The sequence below is a fragment of the Asterias amurensis genome, chromosome 21, assembly GCF_032118995.1.
Source record: "Asterias amurensis chromosome 21, ASM3211899v1".
Classification (NCBI taxonomy): Eukaryota; Metazoa; Echinodermata; class Asteroidea; order Forcipulatida; family Asteriidae; genus Asterias; species Asterias amurensis.
The window spans coordinates 11,782,236-11,805,923 of record NC_092668.1 but is presented as its reverse complement, the minus strand read 5'-3'; the positions used below and the strand labels follow the sequence as shown (position 1 = coordinate 11,805,923).

General features: G+C 40.5%; 3 protein-coding genes across 3 annotated transcripts in view; 2 read left to right on the top strand and 1 right to left on the bottom strand.

Annotated features, from left to right (window-relative positions):
* LOC139953389 (annexin A4-like) overlaps window positions 1-13,898 on the bottom strand; it is a 34,074-nt gene extending 20,176 nt beyond the window's left edge. Inside the window, exons 1-2 of the mRNA XM_071952900.1 lie at window positions 13,815-13,898; window positions 13,028-13,170 (exon numbers count right to left, since the gene is read on the bottom strand). The gene's annotated coding sequence lies outside the window, so the exon portion shown is untranslated. The remainder of the gene's footprint in view (window positions 1-13,027; window positions 13,171-13,814) is intronic.
* On the top strand, window positions 2,859-12,767 carry LOC139953324 (uncharacterized). Its single transcript, XM_071952822.1, has 3 exons — window positions 2,859-3,558; window positions 9,124-9,379; window positions 10,299-12,767. The coding sequence occupies exons 1-3, from the start codon at window positions 3,322-3,324 to the stop codon at window positions 10,895-10,897; spliced, it is 1,092 nt and encodes a 363-aa protein (XP_071808923.1). The 5' UTR covers window positions 2,859-3,321; the 3' UTR covers window positions 10,898-12,767.
* Window positions 13,899-15,286: 1,388 nt separating the features above from the next.
* On the top strand, window positions 15,287-23,625 carry LOC139952852 (uncharacterized). The gene is made up of 6 exons (XM_071952110.1): window positions 15,287-15,754; window positions 16,881-17,677; window positions 18,334-18,578; window positions 19,343-19,397; window positions 20,304-21,381; window positions 21,725-23,625. Exons 1-6 carry the CDS (start codon window positions 15,475-15,477, stop codon window positions 21,937-21,939), a joined length of 2,670 nt encoding a protein of 889 aa, XP_071808211.1. The 5' UTR covers window positions 15,287-15,474; the 3' UTR covers window positions 21,940-23,625.
* Window positions 23,626-23,688: the final 63 nt, after the last annotated feature.

Here is a 23,688-nt window from a genome sequence, read left to right as displayed (position 1 = left end):
TGTATATTATATGAAATAAAACATGGGGAACGAAACAATACAAATTAGAACGAAATTAACAAACTAAAAATATATGGAACGACGCATAAGGGCCAGGCCGCACTATAGAACCACGGAGCTATACAACATTAGCATAACAGCACGGACATTAGCATAATAGACTGTGAAAGTCTCGCGCGCACCGGAGCGAGAAAACACTAACAAACGAAAAACTTTTTTTTTAAATTCAAATCTTTGCTTTTAATTATTCTAAATACCAAATTGAACAACAAAAATACTCATTGACATTAGAGCTTGTTGTAATTTAGTTTTAGCTTTTTAAACATTTTATGCAATTAATCGGTTATAGTTTATGTATAGACAAAAGGAAAATTCTGTGACAAGGAAGTTTATTTGATCTTAAATGTTTTGAAACTCCTGTTGCGCCATGGAGCATTGTTTCCGATGGATATGGCGCTTTGTAAAATATGTTCACTTTTATTACTATTATCATCATAGAAATATCAATATTTTCTTTGTTTCAAGAAGAACCAAAGTATTAATAATTGCAAGCTTCTTCGAATGGAACAAATAGGGAATGTGAATTGAGTGCTTTGAGTGAGTCTTACATGGGTGTAGCTTTCCTGGGTCGACCCGGTGTGTGGCGGGTTTTTTTTCCAGGACAAACGTGTGCAGATAATTACCCACGTTCGTCCTGGAAAAAAAAACGCCACACACCGGGGTCGACCCAGGGAAGCTAAACGAACGCACCCTGAAAGTCTTGCCGGTGGAAATGAGAATTATGCCTCTTAGAGGAGGGGCGGCCGGGAGAGTGGAGGGGGGGGGTGAATCACAACAGACCACACCGAAAGAGAACAAAACACCAAAGCAACAGTGAATGGCCACAAAAGTGTACATTTTTGGCAAATGAGTTGTGTAGTATAAGGACATGTGTTTGAAGTCACCGCAACAGATTTAAGTCCCCTTTCCAAGCGAAGTCCTTTCTCTCATTGACAAATTTCTTGCAATAGACATTAAGCAGACTACGTGGTAGGGATTTGAAAGAAACATTTTCGCCCTTTATCAATTCAAACCATGGAGATCGGACCAAACATTCAGGATTCTGTTTTGTAAGAATACAACAAGCAATACGGACGCAACGTCCTTCGTAAGGTTTAATCCCGATTTCCTGTCGGCACAGCATGTACATTCTCTCCTATTTGATAGGTATCCCATGGCGTAACGGAAGCCTCAGTGTGGGATCTACTGTCTCCTTTGAACAAATTACAGTCGTGTGGGTTGAATTCAATGATAAATGACTGCAATTCAGTTTTCAAAGAGGATAATTTGTCACACCATCAATGTAGTTATCAACGGCCTGAGAAGAACTCTGTGTTTTTGTTTTGGTGTTTTTTTTTCTCCGCCATTATCAGACCCGCACATGTTGACCCGCGATACAACCCACGCAACAGGAGAGAGCCTGCTGCAAGGCAGTAATTAGTGACTATTATTTGGATAAAGAGCGTCCTAATTGGGTGCTATTGTCGGCGTGTCTTTGTGGTCGCATTTAGTCCCCCCACAACTCCTCTTGAGGTCTAGTTTTGGTCTATAGTTAACATCACAAATGAATCGTCAGTGACAGGAATGCTGACACATTTTCCTCAAGTACAGGCGTTGTTACCATCAGGTAGGCAAAGTGGGCGTACGTCATGATTGGATTAACAATAAGCAATACATAGACAAATTTCCAGCCGGCACATATTGGACAAAGCTTAACTTGCCCCGAGCACAAAACGGACGGTTTGTATGTGTTTTTCAGCCAGTCTTTTCCAGCACAACCATCGATTTTTGAGTCATTTTTGTTAGTGTTATGATATGGCTGTCGTAATCAAGTATTATTTTGAGCCATTCCAAGATTTCACACGAGGTGCATTTTGTAAAATCTTACAACCATGCTACAATTTAGCAAGGGACCCTTGCTAAATTGCTCTCGTGTGAAAGGGGCTTAAGTCTTACCACCAGAAATCACATAATTATTTATCGTTTGGAGATCTTTTTAGTTGGGGTACACTGTGGGTATTATGACTTTATCATTGCGATCGTCCCTCATGTTTACAAACTCTAAACTTAATGACCCCTTTTATTGTGCGAAAGTTCCATGGGATTGTGGAGAAAATTGTCGCCTCTTCTCTTCATTTTGGTGTTTCATCGTTACACACTTTTTTTTACTTTTTAAAGTCTCGTTAGAAAACATGACAAGCTTGTGCTAATATTAATTAGTAGACATGCAACTTTGGCTTTTAAGAGAAACATGTTCAGCACACAAAACTCTGTATTCAGTTTTTTTGTGTGGCTGGAAGTGAAACACAGAAAAGAATAAACCGGCTAGAGGTCCCAGTCATGGTAGCCACTTTGATCAGATGAAAGTTGCTACCACGAATATGGTGTCATGGTTGGGACCTCTAACCGGTTTGATTCGACTGAAACGATTATACTTTATTACTTACAAAAAATGTATACCATTTTTTTGATAATTTAAAATCGCCCCTTTTGCTCAAATTAGCTTGGGCTGTATGGTCCTTTCTCTATGGTTTAAGGCATGTATAAATACAGGTGACTTTTGCCTGGAGTCACGTCGCAGCGTTTGAACCAATGGGAGCGAGCCAAACATGAGAGTGATTGACCCCCAAGCTTAGTTTAGTTTATCCAAGAGTTTATCACACAGTGCACATCGTACATATGTTTAGGTAGTAGCTTGTTGCTTGTCCCCGCACGTGGATTGCCGGAGCTTGACCAATTACGGACATTATCGGTGAGCCTTTGTCGGCTTCTCTTTCATGTTCGGGGATAGTGGGGGTATAATTGAAGTATAATTAATCCTCAGGGAATTCAACACTCTCGCAAGTGCGCATGAGTACATTCCTGATTGTCAAGAGGGTCTTGTCATCAGAGCATCCTACACACCTCCTTCAACCCGAAACCAGTCCAACGAGCTGTTAAAAGGGACCTTTCCGGGAATAATTATGTTCAGAGGATATCATGCATCAAGACTCCAAGACTAACATTCTGCTTAATGCGCCATTTTCTCATAGGAAAAGATGATGAACACTATATTGGCTCAGTAAATTATGAATTATCTTTAATGAACTCGAGAAGTTCGACCATTACAGAGATAAGCGAACCACTATGGTTTGTAGGCGTCATTGACACTTTCTAGTGTTTTCATTAAGCCCATAGTTTGCTGATGGACACTCCACTGGTGTTATATACCAGGTAATTCAGTGTTTCTTCAACTGAGGATTTCAACACACAACTTGAATTGTGAAGCACAAGGACGAAAAGATGGCAATTAGTATTCAATCCACAACAAACTGCGTGACGAGTGTGGTGGTCATTTTGTTGATGGCAGTCGATTTGGCAAATGGTGTTTATATCCGCGAGCGCAAAAAGTACCCTACCCGTGACTATGCAGATGATGACAGTACACAAACAAGTTCCCTAAGTAGGCATCCAAAAACACAAAATATATCAACCGAGCTTGTACCACCATCAAGGAGGGAGCCATTCCGGAGAATCTTGGTGAGTAATAATAAACTTTATTTAAGGCAAGTAATAATACCATTGTTCACATGTCAATTGAAGAAACTGGTTAAAAAAATAGTTTATTGATGATGTCGGCCGGGTTACTTCACACAGCTTTCCCTGTTTCAGCCTTAGACACTTCCACGCTTCCTCAATATGAAAGACATGATAACTGAATTGTCATCTTGTCGACCACTCATGATGCAAGCAGCCAGCTTGACCTGTGTTGTATCGTTAAAGCCATTATACACTTTCGACACAGAAAAACAAATAAAAGTTTACAGATTTACAAATAACTTACAGGGTTTACAGAAGGTAATGGTGAAAGACTTCTCTTGAAATATTATTCCATGAGATGTTTTACTTTTAGAGAAAACATTAAAACAATTATCAATTCTCGTTGTCAAGAATTACGGATTCTCCTCACGATGACTAGAGCAAGCTAGTCGAAACGTTGAGACAAATTCAGAACTGACTCCGAAGCAGAACAGTTAATTACGATCCTAAGTAGTAGTCCATGTTGGCTAAATCATCTACTTTTGGATGGAAAGAGGTCACCAGTTGTTTTCTTTTAAGCTTAGCCTAGGTGGGAGTACAATAAAGCGAACATTAGAGGCCGAGTAAAAAAAACATGTTTAGCGTCCGGGTTTCTTTTTTAAAAAAAGGAAGGAGGAGGGGGGGGGGGCTTTTCATCTTTATTCAAGATGGTCGCCATTCTTTTTAAAATTCAAAATATCCATTGTTCATTCCACTATTTAAACACACTTTAAGACATTGATCATAATTATGTGGTGGTTTTATTTGGTTTTTGTAAACGAAATACCGAATAAAGTATATACATTTTCCACATTAATTTTCGTCGCACTGATACCACGGAGGAAGCCGAGACGACAGTTATTTTGTGACTTCTCGTTTCTCAAAAACTACAGAACCTATAGTTAGTAATTTTTGAAGGGAATCTAAAAAGATAAATCACCGTAAAATCAATTTGATAAAAAAATGACAAATCATCAAATAATCTTGCCCTCTTCACTAAAAAAAACCCAGTTTGCACACAAGTTGCTTCGGTCGTCCACACAGTTTAAAGAAATCGGTCTAACTTCGTACCATGGATCTACCAGTGCAATTGACAACGAGAGGCACCAACCCCCACACACTGCTTAAAGTCATTCTACACTTTCGGTACGGAAAAAAATTAAAAGTTCACAGATTTACAAATAATTTACATGGTTTACAGAAGGTAAAGGTGAAAGATTTATCTTAAAGTATCATTCCATGAAATGCTTTACTTTTTGAGAAAACATTAAAAATAACAATTCTCGATAGCGAGAATTACGGATTTGTTTAAAACACATGTCATGACACGGCGAAACGTGCTAAAACAAGGGTGGGTTTTCCCGTTATTTTCTCCCATTATTTTCTCCCGACTCCAATGACCGATTGAGCCTAAATTTTCACAGGTTTGTTATTTTTTTGTATAATAAGTTGTGATACACGAAGTGTGGGCCTTTGGACAATACTGTTTACCGAAAGTGTCCAATGGCTTTAAAAGTGGGCATAATAATAAGTCGATAAAAATGATCAATGCGGTTTAATTTCAAAGTGTTTTACTTAATAGTGCATTTTGTATATCATCTGCGATAGCCGGCACCAAAGACATGACCGTGCTGTGAGTTGAGACCTCTCGCCGCTAAGCTGTAATCGTCAGCAGGTGTATGTAGGCATCCCATCGCGATTGCCAAGGGGAACGCTAAAGCTCAGGGTCATTAATACTTATACGATTTGAGCAAAGAGCAAAGACTCGAGTTACCTCTGCATGTTTCGACCACACCTGTACATTTCTGAAAAGTATCATGATATAGCGAACAAGTTCTGTTCTCTTGTGTTTTTGTTTCGTATATTATTTTTTACATAGAAGTAGGAAACTCGTCAAATTCACCATACGGTAATTGTAGCGTATGGTAAATCGATACATAGTGCTTAGTTTAGGTTAGGGTCCGCTGAGCAGGCCCAAGTTTTAAGCGTGCCTAGATCGGATAAAAACAAATACATTGCACAAACTGAATTTATTAAAATTATCAAAATAGTAAGAGAAATGTTGAAACACTCCGTGCTGATTTACAAAAGCAACAACACATTTTAATGTGTTAAAACACAGTACACGTAATAGCGTTGTATAAAATATAATTGTATACATTTTGCAAAATAAATCAACAATGTAGAAGCTAATTAGTTATTAGATTATCAGCTAACATGTTACGTTGTCTATGGAATAAAGGCGCTTTATCTGCAACTAACTAGAAGCATTCTACGAACCGTTTCTTACACCGCAAGGTGCGCTAAAGGGTGCGTCTATTTGGCAAACCACGGGCAATCAGATGACAGCAGATACACCACCAGGGCCAAATTTCATAAAGCTGTTTATGGCCGATTGGTTCTTACTGTGCAATTTCTATGTCATTGTGCTGCTTACTGTAAGCATTCAAAAGGCTTGCTATTAAATGGACACGTTTCACTGGATGGACGAGTTGCTATAAAGAACGTTAAAAACCGTTTGTTATAAAATGCATAATGGTTTTAAAGATGTAGAATATCATGATCCACACAAATATGCCTCAAAATTGCACGAAAAAATGGTCGACCGTGTTCGTTCGCAAAATAAAAGGAAAACCGTGCAACTTCGAGGCATATTTTGTGTGAATCATTATATTCTACTATCCACGTGTTACGTTTTATCATAGTGTCTAATTATGCTGCATCTTAGACCTATGACGCCTGTCTTGCGATTGTTTTATCAATTCATGTGTCCATGTGTACAATCTGTGAGGGGAACATGGAAGGTAATATCAGTGGGATCCAATGGTTGGCAAAGGGTGCCGAAACAGATGCAGCAGGTGTACTGTGAAATCCATTGAGACTTCATGGAAATCACTAGCACAGACCCACAGCCCAATCTACAAGGACAAATAATCCCCCGTGGCACACATCTTTTAGCATGTGGTAAATTATTCTTTGGGTCAATGAGAGGCGAATATAGAACCGTGTAGGCATGGAGGTAGAATTAGTAAACAAACTCCTTCATCAAAATACACATGAACAGGGAATCGAAGAAGATTTCGGCGCAAGAAGTGCACATTGTTTTCTTAAAAGGCGGTATGAAACACATTTGTATGTCATGTACTTTACGGAAAAAACATTATTATATGGACAGAGACTTGTCAAAGAAACACAGATTGTTAATCAACAACAAATTCAAAGCAAGTTTAACCCCCTGCGTGTCAAAAAGGCCGATTAAACTTGTAGATGAGCATTTTGGGAAAGATCCGGAATTTCACCACATTCTGACTGACAAAGGATGCACTGCACTCACAATCATAACTTAAAATAAAATCGAGGTACTCTGCTTGAGGGTGAAATATGAGTCAATAGATTTTATTTAACAATTATGTGAGTGATAAAAAAGTCTTGCAACCCGCCCCTTCCGCCAAAAGTTCGTTTTCTACAACCAAAAAAAGTCGGTATGATAACGGTAACCTTTGGCTGCCCTACAAAATTAGTGCGTATTTTCTGCAAGTGATTTAATTTCCAAGGTCGACTCCGACTAAACTGTCAGGGGCAATCATCAGGTGCTTGATGTAGGCATGATGTAGGTTAGCAAACCATACCCCCAGAGCTTCTAGTACTTTTAATTCTTGTAATATTGTTTAGGCCCGCAAGCCTCGGCAGCTGACGGTATGTACAACTCCCGGAATGTTTGCAAGAGGGGTTGGGTGCTTGTCGGCGAGCTTCTGATGGGTAATTGGTTCAAATTGGTCGGTGATCACTCGTAGGCGATCTCTGACAGGGTGGGGCACAGTTGGATCTCGTTTAGCCGTTATTAATATCCAATTTGCTTTAATTGCCTGACTCTGCAGGTCCACTCGCTTCCAGCACCCCCTTTGTTGTGTTAAACTTGTACGTACAGCACTGCTCGGTTTGCCCTGTTTCTGTCTGCCGTGACATGTGTGCACTCGTGGAGACTCTAAGCGTATGTACATGTACAGTGCTGTGGTTCTCTATACTACAACATGTATTTAGCCTTTTTTATCCATCTCTAGATCTGGTATGTAAATGAAATACACCTGAACTGTTAGGTTTGCTTGGATATGCGAACAACACATTTTTATAATGTACAATAAACATACTATGTACATGCATACACATATCAAGACACGGGGCTAAATATTATTATCTACACATGCGAAAAACTTTCTGTCTGGAAAATAACGGAGCTGGATGGAGCGGGTATAAACTGAACTCTCCATGTGTTGCCAACGGGCACGCTGTCATGTCAGCGGCAGCGTATATAAGGACAGCTTACTTCTAACGCTACTCAACATTCCACCGACTACGTTTGTTTAGATTAACGTTGGCCGACGGATAGTGTGACGTGTAACTGGCAACTTGCCAACATTGACCTGCTTTCGGCGATTAGCATAAAGTAATTTGGCGGTTTTTAAAATGAGTGAAACAATCATAATGATTCGACCTGAAATCACATTTCGCTGTAACCAATACCATCAGTTTTACGCCACACTAATTATTTACAAGTGGCTGTTCCCAGGATTTTCTTTCCTCAAACCATAGAGTAATGCTCAAACGATCGAATACAAAAAAACATTGTTGATGTCTAAACCGTCTAATAGTTTTATCAATTGCTTATAATACCTCTTGAAAAATCATAAAGCCTCAAACTGATTTGCATGTATTTAGGATGACCAATGATAACGTCATTGCCCTAATATAAATAACATAATATTTTTATATAATACCTGTATACATAATACGTATACAAGTATTAGCTGAATTCCCCCTGATGAATAATTCAGCATCAAGTGCGTGCCAACCAATTGGAGCATGTATGTATGCAAGTATTGGCCTTTACCATGCTGGGAAACAAATTTTCCCCCGTCCTGTGTAATGTGCACCGGACGGTATGAGGGGCCCTTTGTGACTAAATGCGCAAAATTATTATAATCAGTAATCCCTTAGTGTATGTTTTCCCCTGGCAAAACTGAGGTCACTTAAAGTCACCTGGAAGTGGTATTTTGTCAAAATAAAGCTTTTGTCCGAAAATAAGCCTGACCCGAGAGGGCGCTGTTCGCAACGCCAGAGACCGACATCAAAAACCGGCGTGTAGTTTAACCTTTGACCTCAGTCATTTCACATAGAGATACGCAGTCAAATTTTATTGTGGACGTGACAGCGGTGTCCTGTTTGGGCACAATGGGTGCACTTTTATCCAATATCATTGTATCACTGGATCTGCCTGCAGGGACCTATGACAGGGGCCCTTGAGGATAAAGATAGGGCCCAGTCTATCTATGAACATGAGCTGGAGGTGGATTATTATTCAAAAAAAGTTTGTGGACAGTTTGCCTTATGGGGGGGGGGGGGGGTGATCTCTGGGGGAAAGAATCTCCTTCGTACTTCAAACAGTTAAACAAATGAATCTGAGCAACCATCGGCCTGCTAAACGTTATAACCAAATTATTGATTTCTTCCATTATTTAACATATCCAGGTACTGTGTAACTATGACAACGAATGCGACCGAAAATCCTTTTGCCATGGAGGGGAAGGTCACAAGTCATGTCTGCCGTGCAGACGATCTAGACGACGGTGCCAGAGAAATGGTATGTGTTGCCATGGTTATGTTTGTCAACAAGGGCGATGTGTTCCGAAGGAGAGGCGATATGACACTTCCTTCGCAAAGGCCTCACAGTCTTATGACGATGAGGGCAGTATTTCACAACACACTAAGGACAACATGCGAAAACGTAAGTTTGAAGCTTTTCATAGCGTGGATAATTGGAAGATACAGGTGTTTATCTCTTTTGGCAAGAGTGTTGACTCTGAAAAGAACTGAGTTTTCGAGTCATCTCGTCTTAGACGCACTTGACACTAATGGTAATTACTCAAAATAATTGTTAGCATACAATTTACTTGGTTATGAGCAATGGAGAGTTGTTGATAGTTTAAAATACTGTTAGAAACGGCTCCCTTTGAAGTAATGTAGTCTAAAGAAGTAATTTCTCACTCAAGTATTTGAATTGTATTCGGTACCTCTCAGCTGAGGTCTCGAATTCAAGCATCTGAACGCACACAACCTATGCGACAAGAGTGTTTTTTCTTCCATTATGCCCTCGCAACTTCGACGACCAATTGACTTCAAATTTGTTCAGAGATACACCATACATCAATTTTTGTTGATTTGTTGAGATACACCAATTGAGAAGAGAGCAGCCGATTTCAAGAAATCTAGGAGGATTAGGATGGGTTGGTAGGACTCCATGGTAGGACGCATTGAACCGTTCAAAGCGTCCTAGCATCTGGATATGGAACTGAACGTCCTATTGTCCTAAGATTAACCATATTGTTAGGAAGAGTTTGATGAAATCGAAAGCTGGTCTTTGACAATGTTACCAAAGGTGTCCAGTGCCTTTAAGGATACTGGAAATAATATAGTTTTATGGATTATGGTTTATTTATAAATATTCAATGGCCTACCTTGCCAAACCTTAGTCCACCTGTAAAACTTGTTCTACACCATGCACTAGTCACTGCACTAATCACCAAAGTACCGGCGACACTAATTATTAAAGTATCCACCCACTGTGTCAAGTTTCTCTGTTTCTATTGTTGCTTGAAGAGAAATTCTTCACTCTTATAATGATTGGTATTGCTTTTCTTTTAAAGGTCGTGAGGATGAAGTGTGTGATTCTGCCGATCAATGCGGCGAGGGATTATGTTGTGCACAACACTTTTGGACACATATTTGCAAACCGATCTTGGTTGAGGGAGATGTTTGTACCAAGAGACGAGACCGTCACTCGGATGTATTCCAGCGATGTCACTGTGGAGGCTCATTATCATGTAAAAGGCATCCTGCCCCTGACGAACGATATCACACATGTCAAAACGTAAAAGGAGGGAAACGTCTAGAAGGGTATGACGAAGAAATTCACCAAGGATTGGGAGCCGTCCTTACTTTAATGAAGGATACACAGGAATCTGCACCTAAACTAGGTGAACAGACTCACGGAGAGAACACCCCACATGTTGAGCTGTTTACCCCAGAGACTGACAATGTGCAAAGTGGTAAAAGGGTAGACACTATTGAGTACGGTAGCGAAACGCAATCACAATTCAAAGAGTCCATGGAAAGCGTATGGAAAGCTACAGATGAAGACAGACAAATACAAGATCAACTAATATCTAGCAAGCCTACAGATACATCACTGGTTGGGGCTGACGAGAGTGTACTAACAGAACCTGAAGGCATTGCAGTTTTATGACCTGGACAGGCAAATTAATATTTTGATATGAAATGGCAGTTGTGCCTTTTCAGACCCGATGTCAAATCAAACAAAGGTCCTCAAGTGATACTCTCAGATTTATATTTAAGGAGCTGTAAAAGATTTAATGTTTCACTTAGGGCAAAAAGGGTGCGGTTTGAACCCTCTGTTACCTGAACCTGCAACGTTGCCAATCCTTGATTCATGATTTGTTTGTGCATAGCTCGTATTCGATTATGGTTATACAGGTAGATGCTTTTTGATAAAGTTTACCCCTGATGTGGTCACAAAGTGGCCCCCATTCAATGACGAATAAAGTGTCCTTTCTAGTAGTTTGAAATTTTGACAACATAATTCGAAATAATTAAGGCCAGATTATAAATCTAGATCTAAAAGTTCGTTATAATACAAATATTTCCATTTCTAGCGTTATCAAATTTTTGGCTCTCAATTGTTTTGAAAATCAAAAGCATGATGGTAGGCCTACCCTTGTATGACTCGGCCGAAGATCATAAGAATTGAGGTTTGATCAAAGTTCAAAGATGTGGCTTCAGGCTATTTTGTGTGTGTTTTAATTTTGGCCATGAAAATGTCATGCCAATCTGAGAGGTGATAGAGTCTTCAACAGTTTGGTTGAATTGACATGAATATGTGTCACTTTTTCATCAATTCAGCTGTAACAGATTTGTTTCAAAATCTACTTATAGTTGGCATGGTAGTTTCCAGATGTTTATAGTGTTCTCACATGACTCATATAAGAGGCCTTAATATGAGTTGGCTGAAATAATTACAAAAAGATTGCGGTAACGTCGGTGTGTCACCCCTTTCAATCGTCTTTTTTCCTATTGGCTGTATATAGAGAGGACCAGATTTAGACTTTTTTTTAGCTCAGTGAGAACAATTGTTGTTCTTTTTTTGTTAAATCAATGTCATGCAAAATGTGTATTCGGTTTTTTTTCACTATTTTCTCGTGACCCAGATGGCCGATTGATCTCGAAATTCTACAGGTTTGTCAGTTTATGTATATATGGTGGATTGCATGATGTGCTTACATTGCCAGCATATGTTTTGTTAGTAAACACCAGTTCTGTACCGTTCCTTTAACATTCTGTTTACAAGAAATTCCTTGCAAGAGATTCTGTAAAAGAGAGAAAAGATTTTTGACTTTCGCTTTCCTGCCCAAAACCCAATGGGTACGGAGTTCCGGAAGGCATATATATAAATATATAAATTAAAATGAAAGGTAAACAAATAATTATTGTTTCGTTCCCTCGAATTACTTTGTTCCTTGGAAATAGTTAAATTAATTAAAATTTTTAACTTGTATTTATTGATGTATTATTACTTGTTACTCGTCCATTTACTTTTTAGTTAGGTATCAATAGTACTTTTATACCTAATTTAATTCCAGATAATCGACCACTATACAAACATTAATCTGTCGCAGCATAATTCGAATTGCTGTAAATGATGACGTCATTTTAGTTTATCTTGAATAAGATAAGTTTATCTTGGAATGTCACTGAAAACTGCAATTTCAGTAATGAGCATTATATACATGTAAGTTCTTAGCTAACTGGACACTTTTAATTATACATACAAAGTATTTAAGGCACACATTTTTGCACACAAATTTTATAAATCAAACTTTAACACATTAAAAAATATATTAATCTATATAGTCGTGATTTAATTACATGATTTATTTCAACAAAGAATATAATTATGACGACAAGTAATTGACTGTCTTGATTTGTAACCCAAATTCCGTAAACAGTGCTCTACAACTTCTTCATTACTTTCTAACAAGTTCAGGATTACTTTATCTTTTTGATTTATGTTGAAATAAAATTTGCTTGTTACTCTGAAAGTTTGTTTTCTAGGTTGAAAGGCAACCCCTGAAACAGAAATCGTTGATCAATATTGAACTTAATATTGAGCGAATACTACAATCTTCAAAATTGACGCACACAGTGCGTATACAACGTATACAAAGACACGGCGCAGTCAGGATTCCAGCAACCAACATTAAGGGGGTCAATCAAAAAATAGGCCCGGACAATTAAAAACTTTCAGCAACGCTCTGGAATAACTCTAGAACAAAAAATGCTAGAGAGATGCAGTTTGTACCTTAGTCATCCTGGCATGTTCCTGCGTCCATTTTTAAAGGCTTAGGGCGACTTGCACACTTCTTGATAGAAAAAAGCTCAAGTAGGCGGGGTTGCTCAGAAACGATTTCAACAACCTCCACGATGGGAGTTTTGTGCACAGAGCTGTCGGAGAGAAAAACAAAATGTACAACGGGTAATTTCGATCCCAGTGTCATGCTCAATCTTCAAAATTTTACCACCACAGGATTGCCATGTTCAAGGGCTTTCCTCTCGTACAAAACTTAATGCTCTGAAGATTTTTAAGGCGGGGCCGGGCCAGATGCGACGGCGCGAGCAGGCACCCATTAGAAATTGACGTACACTGTGCGTGTATACTATACAAAGACACGGCGCAGTCAGGATTCCAACCAACAGTAAAGGCCCGGTCACACAGGCCCCGATAACGAGAACGAAAACGATAACGATAAAAATGCACGCTCGCGATTGGTTGAATTGCTCCACGCAGAATAAGCCCACGCTCATTCAACCAATCGAGGGCGTGCATTTTTATCGTTTTCGTTCTCGTTATCGGGGCCTGTGTGACCGGGCCTTAAGGGGGTCAATCAAAAAGCGGTGGCGCAATGCGGTATCCAAGAGTTCTACCAGTGCTTCCGTCTGTGGTGTGAAATGAGTTTATAACAAAACATTATTAAATAAACAAATTAATTGTCAGTTTCGCAAGATCCTCAAACTTTTTGGATGAAAGTAGGTGCTTAATTACGAGGCGTTTTGTCGTTTTATAATAGCCTTTTTAGATAAAAACGTACCTTGCCAGTCAGGTTTACAGACAACACCCCTGTAGTCTGGTCACACGTGTAATGCCCATACCCGTCGACCCGTGGAGAACAGCACACGCTGCAGTCCGAGTTATAATAGACCCTATACTGGTTACAAAGCCGTTGTGATTTTCAGCATTCCATTGCGGACCTGGGAGCAGTGACTACTATTTGGGCATCTATGTCACTGCACGTGCATTGTATCCAATGGGAATCACTGGATCTAGCGGCAGCGACCTGTTTTTATCCTTGCGGATAAAGACAGGATCCTTGCGGATAAAGACAGGAGCCCAGTCTAGTTTTGTAGTTGCTGTTCACAATTCAAAGTCAGGAGAGGGCGCTGTAACCGGGCACTATTTTCAAAGACTAGTGCCCGCTCGGGAACTACTTCCCGCATTCCCGCAAACACGCACGCGCGATCACTAGACTAGTTCATCCCACGTGACCGTGTTTCAGCCAACCAGAATACAGAAAAGCAAGAGGTGCGTTATAAAATAAATAACAACTAATGTATTCCATTCAAAATAGAGAGAGAGCAAACCCTTTGAAAACAATTCCCTGTTAGTTTTGTAACACATGACGACGCCGCTGCGGGTGAAGCATTTTTTACCCAAAGTATTACAAATGCACACAAGCAATGGGCAATTGTCGCTTTTTTGTGACGTGTGCATTGTGCATTGATGCTTTGCTTAGTTTGTATGTGAAACATGTGGGCACATGTGGAAGCGAAAACATGTGGGCACATGTGGAAGCGAAATATTCAGCCGGATCAGAAAAACGTCGGGGGAATCCCACTGATTTTGATTAATCCAGAGGGTTTGCTGCTATATAAACGGAATAATTTGATAGAATAATAATTTTCCTCTTCAACAAACATTGTTTTAATATCAGGGAAATTCAATTTTACTCACAAACGCCAACAAAACTCACCGTTGACGTCCGATTTGGTCTCGGTTTTAAGTACTCCCCCCCCCCCCCAGTTTTTTCCCCGATGGTGGAAATTGAGTTTAATCTAATCCCAAACCAAAAATTGCACCCAATTTGTTACAATGTTGTTTGCGGTGGAAATAATAAACTCAATTTCATCCATTGTCATAAGCTGGCACCATCAAAAAAGCCCAATACACTTCGAGTACATGTACATACATACAGCACACACACATACACAGAGCATGCAGCAGACGGTATTGCCGTGTGCGCGTGATGGGCTGAGCGCCACACGCCCCCAATCCGCCCACACAGTACACACGCACGAACATTAGCAGACAACATGGGCGTGATGCGTGATTGGCTGAACGTAAATTTACCGTTAACCAATCGTGTTCCAACTCTATGGGGTCACGCACTCGGCGAGCGTGACCTTTACACTTTCAACCAATGAGGTTGCTAGGTCCGTGTGCGTTTAAATTTGAAGATGTTTTCGTGCGAGCGCGCGGCATACGAAAAACACTTTGGTGTGGCGTATTTTTTTAATCGCGTTTAAAATTATATTGTGGGCGGACGCTAGGCGCTAGCTAAACTTTAAACGCCCTTTAAATTAACTGCATCTGAACGCAACTGAAACACATGTCTGTATTATTTTCTTCCTGGGCCGGCTATTTTGAAGTTTTCCTTCACGACACCAATCAGTTCTCTCATTCTCTTGCAATCCATGGCAGCCAATATTTGCAAACAAGAAAACATAGGAGGCGGTGGTGACAACATGTCAATTTTGCGATCGGAAGGCGATCAATTGGCTGGGAAATGTTTTGTAGAAGATGGCGAACACAACGACTACGTTTTGGTGCCAGCTGATGCAGTAACGGCAATTTCTGGTGGCGATAATGACAAACAGACAGCAAGCAACAACAACATGACAGACATGAACAATCTGTCGTTACTGGCTGTGAAAAATGAGCCGTCACTGACAGCCGAAGTTTTGGAAAACATAGGTAAGTTAGCATGGTTGATAGGCCTGCATGTGATGATGATGGTTAGGCCTGCATGCAAGGTATGCATGATCATGATGTTGTGAAACGATAACAAACATAAACATTAGAAATATATTGTTAAAATCTTAATCTGTGTCTTGAGACTTGACTGTAGTTGCATTACAAAATTGGGTAAGGAAGACCATCCATGTCCATCCTGTGATCATGACCAAAAACACACAGGATTTAATTTTAAACTAAAAACATTTAGGCTAGTAGGCTACAGGAAAGTAAATAAATAAATTAATGAAAAATCAACTGAATTAAATGAAATGAAAGCCACCTGAATGCAATAATTTGATTAATGTTGCAATAGGTATAATATTTTGATCATTTGCTTGAATTTGTCAGATTAACAAGCCTGTTTTTTTCAGAGTTAAAACGGTTTGTTTTCAGACAGTACTAAATTTACACCCTGTAACTGGGGCACTGTGCTCCCTTTTTCTCAAATTGAGGGGGGGGGGGGGGGGGGGTGGGGGGGTACATATAATATAAGACTGAGCCTGTAGAGTTCGGACCCCCCTAAGAAAATAAAGCAATGTTTGCGATTAATGAAGTACACAATGGGGCAATTGGTGGAGAATGTTGCAAAAACACAAACATTGGAATTGTACACCAAGAAGAGAACAAATGCAAAACAATAAAGGTCAACTGAAAACTAAGGAACAGCTCACTGCGAAACAAATAAACAAAATACTTGAACGTATCCATAGGGATCAGGATAGCATATAAGGTCAACATTACAGGCAAGGGTAGCAAAACTTTGGAGTTTTTAAACTCCAAAATCACTTTCGTTGCTAAGCCCTACTGAATATTAGTACCACTCAATGGTTTAGCACACTTGCAAAATTGTCAGTTAGTTAGACTTTGTTTATATGCAAAATAGCCAGTCGAAGTCAATCCCCGATTACTTTGCCTATATTGTTTTTATAGATTTAAAACGGTAAGACAATCCACTGGACTTCCCAGTGTTTTAAAAAAGTGTTTTTTAAAAGTGTTTAACCTTTTTAAATATAGGCCTACCAATAAATTTAGTTTTTACTCAGGTCAATTTTAAATATTTATGAATGATTCTTTTTCATAACAGATGATCAACATCAAGAACCTCTGTCAACTGAATCAGCGGATGTTGTCAAGGATGACGTCACACCCTCCATCACCACAGAGATCGCTGATGAACAACCAAGCTGTGAAAACACCCAGAGTTCTCTTCAGGCTTCCAGCAGTGACATCGCAAGTCAAATGGAAGAAGAATCGAGCAATGTGGCATCCCCCTTAGCCCTACCTGTTGAAGATAGCACCCTCCAACATGAAGAGGCTCAACATATTACTGAGGATTCTACAACTACTGAGATGGTCAGCAGACAGGATCTCCAGAATTCTCTGCAGCAGGACAACCAACCCTCTGGGCCACAAGAAGCAGTTGTAGCTCCTAGTTTGATCGAAGTAGCTCCTAGTTTGATCGAACCACCTCCTGCCATCAGTCTGCCTGCCGTACCAAATGATGCTATCTTGCACACTACCAGCTTGCCTTCCTTCTCACCACTGAAAGCTCCTGATCAATCTGCTGAAGTCCAAGTTACCTCACTTCAACCCCACAACAACCAGTCAAGTCTGCAACAAGGTGACAACAACTCAAATCATATCATCGATGACCCCGCCAGCTTCTGTCAGCAAGAGAAACTTGCGACTGTTTCCAGCCTGAGTCCGTTCCAACGAGTGCCTCACCAATCTGCTAATAACTCTCTCCCCGGTATAAACAGCTTCCATCAAGCAGCCGGTGTGAATGGCGGACTGACTATGCCCGGTGGTCTTCCCACAAACTATGCTGGCAACATGGTTTATGCTGCTGTTCCATTGCAACAAACAGCCACTGGAATGCAGGTTAGTCTGTCAAGAATAAAACAAGGCCTGATTTCATAGAGCTGCTTAAAGCGGGCAATATTGCTTAAATATTTTCTTGTAAGCAAATAAGCAGGAGGGGGAGGGATACCAGTCAGAAAAAAAGTAGATCTGACAATGCATTTTGGCTTAAGTGTATTCTGATAAGCAAATATTGTTTGATGTTTAGTTACTTTTTTGTGCTGTCATAGCAGCTCTTTTGAAACCCCTGTTTAAAATATCACAAAGACCAAGCTCCATACCTTTTTGGGGGATTTTGAATCTGCATTCATTTTGTTATTAGTTTGTAACCAAAAAAGATCAGAATAATTTGTAATCTTTTGAGTTTAAAATAGCCTAATTCAGGGTGTCAGTTGATTGAGTGTAAACTACTGAAACTTTTCACATACCAGGCCTTTCGGGGTTTTTCTTAAAGGGGCACAGTCATCTTTCTCTGGTAGCTACAGCACTTCCATGGGGAACATGTCAGTTTATGTGTAAGCCTTGCAGAGGGCATCACAGCAAATGTATCATAGGGCACAAAGGCAATGTATGTTGGGTTTTTTTTTTTTTTTTTTTTTTGGGGGGGGGGGATATTTTCAATACAAGACATTAAATCTAAATACATTGTTTTTGTTTTGACAATTCTATCACTCCAGATGGCGCACCTTCAACCCCACAATAATCCCTACACTCTGGCTCGACCCAAAGCAGCTGCAAGACGAGCTCTTCTACCAAGAGGGCCTTCTGCAAGCGAGGCAACCAAAGTGAGTAGCTTCAAAGGAAAGATCACTCCCCTAACATTCGACAAGCCAAATGTGGGTCTGGTGCAACAGATCATGGAGGTGTTCCGAGCTGTCGGCAAGAAAGAGATGCAGCCTTGTGAGGTGTACGATGGCTTACAGTAAGTTTAGAAAACATTACTCTAAAAGGTTATTGGTTAGAGTGCGTAACAATCTATCACAATAACCTAAATTTCTACTAAAGTTTTGCCATGCATCTAGTCATGACATTGTACATTTTCTTATACCTCCCACACAGTAACCCAAATCTCTAGTGCTAGCCTTTTTGTTAACACCGTGTTTCAGGCAACCAGAATACAGAAACAGCAAGAGGTGTTTTATAAAATAATATATTCCTTGTAACAGATTTTTAACTGGAGTAATATGCCTTTGGATGTGGTCACAGGAATTAGGAAAGTACAGAGTATACAGTGCTTTAAATTAAAGGAACACGTTGCCTTGGATCGGACGAGTTGGTCTATAAAAAGCGTTTGTAACCGTTTGTTATAAAATGTATGATTAGAAAGATATTTTAAAAGTAGAATACAATGATCCACAAACATTTGCCTCAAAATTGCGTGGTTTTCCTTTTACTTTGCGAGCTAACACGGTCGGCCATTTATGGGAGTCAGTAATTTGACTCCCATAAATGGCCGACCGTGTTAGTCGATGAGGTAAAAGGAAAACCGTGCAATTTCGAGGCATGTTTGTGTGGATCATTGTATTCTACTCTTAAAACACCTTTCTACCCATACGCATTTTATAACAAACAGTTACAAACGCTTTTAAAAGACCAACTCGACCGACCCAAGGCAACGTGTTCCTTTAAATACATTTGGTAAAATTAAACTATACTAATGAATTCCTCCTCCTTTTTTTTCTCCAGATGTTGCTATCCATATTATCTTCATCTGAACCCAAATCGTAAAAAAAGCTGGATGGTGAGTAATATTTTGTTATTGTGCAGGACCAGGGCCCAACTTCATAATGCAAGTCCATGGTGAAGGTGCAATATGGCTACCTAATTTTTCTGCAAACCTGTGAAATACGCTTGCACCTTAGCAAATTTTTCTGCTTCATTTGAAAGCACAAACATTTGCTTACCGCCAAGCAGCACTACGGCGTTGGGCCCTGTTTGTACCTTCTGAAAACATTCTAAGTGCTAAGCCTTCAAAAGCCTGCAATAGACTAAGCCTTCAACTGCTTATGAAAAAGCTGTGAATTTGGTGACTGCTTAATGTCTAATGACTACTTAACGAACTGCTCATGACTACCTATGAAACTGCCTTCAAATTTAAACTGCTTAATAGACTGCTTAATAATTCTCGTGACTACTTATGACTGCCTAACTAAGCATTCATTGTCAATGACTGCTTACGGACTGCTAACAGACTGCTTAATAAGCAGTTTTCTATGGTAAGGGTGGCTTCCCCAAACAAAAGCATTGACAAATAAATAGTCAGACTGCCAACATTAGGCTCAGTTAGTAGTGTGCCGGCACATTATCCTGAGGTGGCAGTTTCAAGGCCTGCTCCAGTCATGCTTTTTTCATTTTCAACCCCAAATTAATTCAAAACTAGATGATGGAAGTGACTTTATTAACCCCCAAAACAATGCTGTGTACCTTTTTGTAGCAATTTTGTTTAGCTATCGGGCAATCTCACTGTTCTAGTTGGTAAGACACTGCTCTCGAATTGCAAAGGTCGTGTGTTCGAATCCCATCTGAGTAATATGCCTGTAATTTTGTTCACAGAACTATGGTAATTACCGAGTATATACAGTGCTAACACACATGCGTAAAACCATCACTAATCATTTTTGTTTTGTTTTCTGTTTCTACTTAACAGAGCTCTGTTCGTCACGCTCTCACCACACCCTGCTTCCAGTCAAGGCGTTCAGATGACTCGGATGGCAAGTTGGCGTCGCGCAAGGGCAGTTTCTGGTCCATCAACACCAGCTACAACCCTGATGAGAAGCCTCTGAAGAGACCAACACCCAGCAAGCGTCAAGTGGGTAATAGCCCCAACTATCGTCGACGACCCCTTGGGATTGACGCTGAGCAGGCCAACTGGCATCCCTTCCGTCGCCCCCAGAACCGCAGTGCCCGCCATAACCCCTATGGCTACTTTAGCCCGACCAGGGGAAGTTTTTCACCAGGAGAGCCGTCCAACAGCATCCCAATGATGTATTCGCCTCCAAATGTCTACCACCAACAGACCCCTACTGCAGCTCTACTTCCCAATGGCAAAATGATCTACTTGTCGCCTGCTGATGAAACTATCGGTCACCAAAATCAGCGTGAGATGTATCATTCCTGGTCGGCGGATTCAAGCTCCCCGAATCTGTGGCAGGTCGTCCAGAACATGGGGAATGAGAACTGCATCGATCAGCAGAACAGAGCCATCTATAGCATTGCAAATCAGCAGCAGCAGCCACAAGGAAGTATGAATTTTACAGCCCATCCCACTGCTGCCAACAACATCAACTGCAATAATGCAACAACTACAACACAATCATCAGGGACCAAAACAACAATCAGACCACAAAAGCAGCTTACTCAACAGGAGCTCCTTCAACAGCAGCTGCTGCAGCAGCATTTCCAGCAACAGCAACAGCTCATCCAGCAGCAACAGCAGCAGCAACTTTCCCAACAGCAAGCATCCCTCGTCACCGATCCATTTGCAGCAGCCATGGAGCTGAGCGACATTAAAAGCTCAATGGAGACCGAAGAAAATGACCAGACGCCGACATGTGAAGCAGCTTGGAAGGTAGCAACACAGCAGTCAGAAGCAAAACCCCAGCAAGATATGGGAACCACCGACAGTAGCAACGCACAGCAGTGTACAGTTGAGGTGCCAATCAGCACAGCAGAACAGTTTATGGGCTTCGGCAACACACAGAATACTCAGCAACTAACACCAGCAGGTAAACCAAATCTTATTCTATACCTAAACTTTTGGCAGACCTACCAAAATGTCACTCAGACTTTGACCCTTACAAATAGAGCTCCTTCTATAACGCTGAATGCTGCTGGTACGCCGAGGTCGCGCGCACATTTGCATGCACAATAAACAGCTATCGTAAAATGAACTTCAAGTATATCACGTACCAACAAAATTTAGTAGAACTTTGTCTAAATGTTCAGATGAACACGCAGTGCACACCCAAACATTTAAGTAGTATTTTTCACCCCCTGTATTACACATAATTATGACCAAAAAACATTTGCTTCTAATAATAACTGGTCTAATGACTCTTTCACTTTTAGGTACAGTCAATGCACCATCCCAACAGGGATGTGATGATCTGCGTACTATGGTCTACCAATCACTTGGTGTCTGCAACGTTCAGGGAGCCAGACCTGAAGGCATCCTTTCTTCGTCGAGTAACGTTGGAAGCAACCCATCGGTTACACAACTAAGCACCATGCCCTCAACACAGTATCAGTTGCTACATTACAGCAACACGAGCCAGCAGTACTAGATTTAAAGGCAAATAGAACTGTTTTCCTTTTATAAGCATCACTATAGCCTAAGAGACTTGTCACACGAGGCAACTTTTACAGGCAACTTGGAGGAAACCATAGAGTTATATATAAGAACTAGAGGGCGCACTGGCCTATATACGCGCCCCGGCATGCGCGCAGGCGGCCATTTTCTAAGTTGACAAAACAGCCATCTCACAGCGTGTGTTTGTGCGGCCATTTTGTAAGTTGAACAAACAGCATCGCGTGAGCGTTCACTAAAAAAAACCTCAAACGTGTATTTCATATTCAACGCGCGTACAGAATGGCGCGCTTGTCATCTTGTGGTCCCGTTGCATTTGTGCAAGCAGCATCACCAGAGCGCCCTCTAGTTCTTATATATAACTCTATGGAAAAAACCAACTGCAGTCCTTGCTACAGGACCACTTGGATAGCACAGGAGTCGGTCTTCAAACAATGTGTTATGATCGCCCAAAAAAAAAATGTGAGTGGCTTTTCCTCTTTGAGATTGCCTGGAACTGGTAGCCTATGGCCTTGTGTGACATGACCCTTAAAAACAATTGTACAATAAATGTAGGGCCAAACAGTGTGTGTACACATCTTATAATTACTAGGCAGTATGGCAGGCCTGTATTTACACCATAGAGTTATATATATTGACTAGAGCGCTAACTTGCTCTGCGTTTTGAAGCCACCCTGGGCGCAGACATGTTTGAGAGGAGACACATTGCCGCGATTTTTTTTTACATTCGCCGTGTGCGCTAACATACGCAACTGTCCACTCGCGTACGTCCGCGCCACGAAAACCATAACTTCCGCTTGATTGACGTACTAAAAAAAGTATACGCGCCTTTTAAACATGACGCTCGCAGTTTGTCACTGATCAGCAGATTGTGCATCCACATTTGCTGCATTTTTTGCTTCGAGGACACATAAAAAAGAACAAACGCACCATCATGCAAATAGCCATACAATTGCCGTACAAAACTTCAAGCCTTTGTATTGGTCTGTACATAAACATGGATGCGCCCACACGGCTTCAAAACCTTAGTTAGCGCTCTAGTCAATATATATAGCTCTATGATTAACAAGGAGGCCATGGTCTCTGTTGCCCGGGGCCCAATCTCATGGAGCTACTTAAGCACAAAAAGTAGCTAACCATAACAAAACTATGCTTACCAAAATAAGGTTACCAGCCAAAATACCATATCAATTGCTCCATTTCTGACTGGTTTCCTGCTAATTTTTGCTATGCTGAAATTTTGAAGCCAGTCTACTTAAAAAGCTTCGTGAAATTGGGCCCTGGTCTTGGCTTTGGTGCCCCTTCAAAAGTTTTGAAGTGCCCTTTGCAAAATGAAAATGGCCTTGCCCACTCAAAGATTAAATTCCAGGAATGCTGTGGAATAAGGTAATTGTTATCAAGTTACGCTCATTGTAGGATTATTAATCATTGTATGCTCTCTCAACACTGACGAGTCGTCAGAAAACATGTAAGTGTGCCAACCCTACAACTAACGCCTCAAATAATAATAGAGTAGAGTCATTTGAATCAGAATCCTAGGTATGGCAACAAACAATTTTGTGTACTAATACTTCAAGTGCCAGCTGAGCTGATAGATTTATCCAGCTAGTACGTGTTAATGTATGTAATAGGAGTTTTTCCTACAAATAATGAGTTGATTTGTTCACACATTTGGGGAAATTATGGTATTCTTTCAACGTTCTTCCTTTAAAAATGATTACAAATC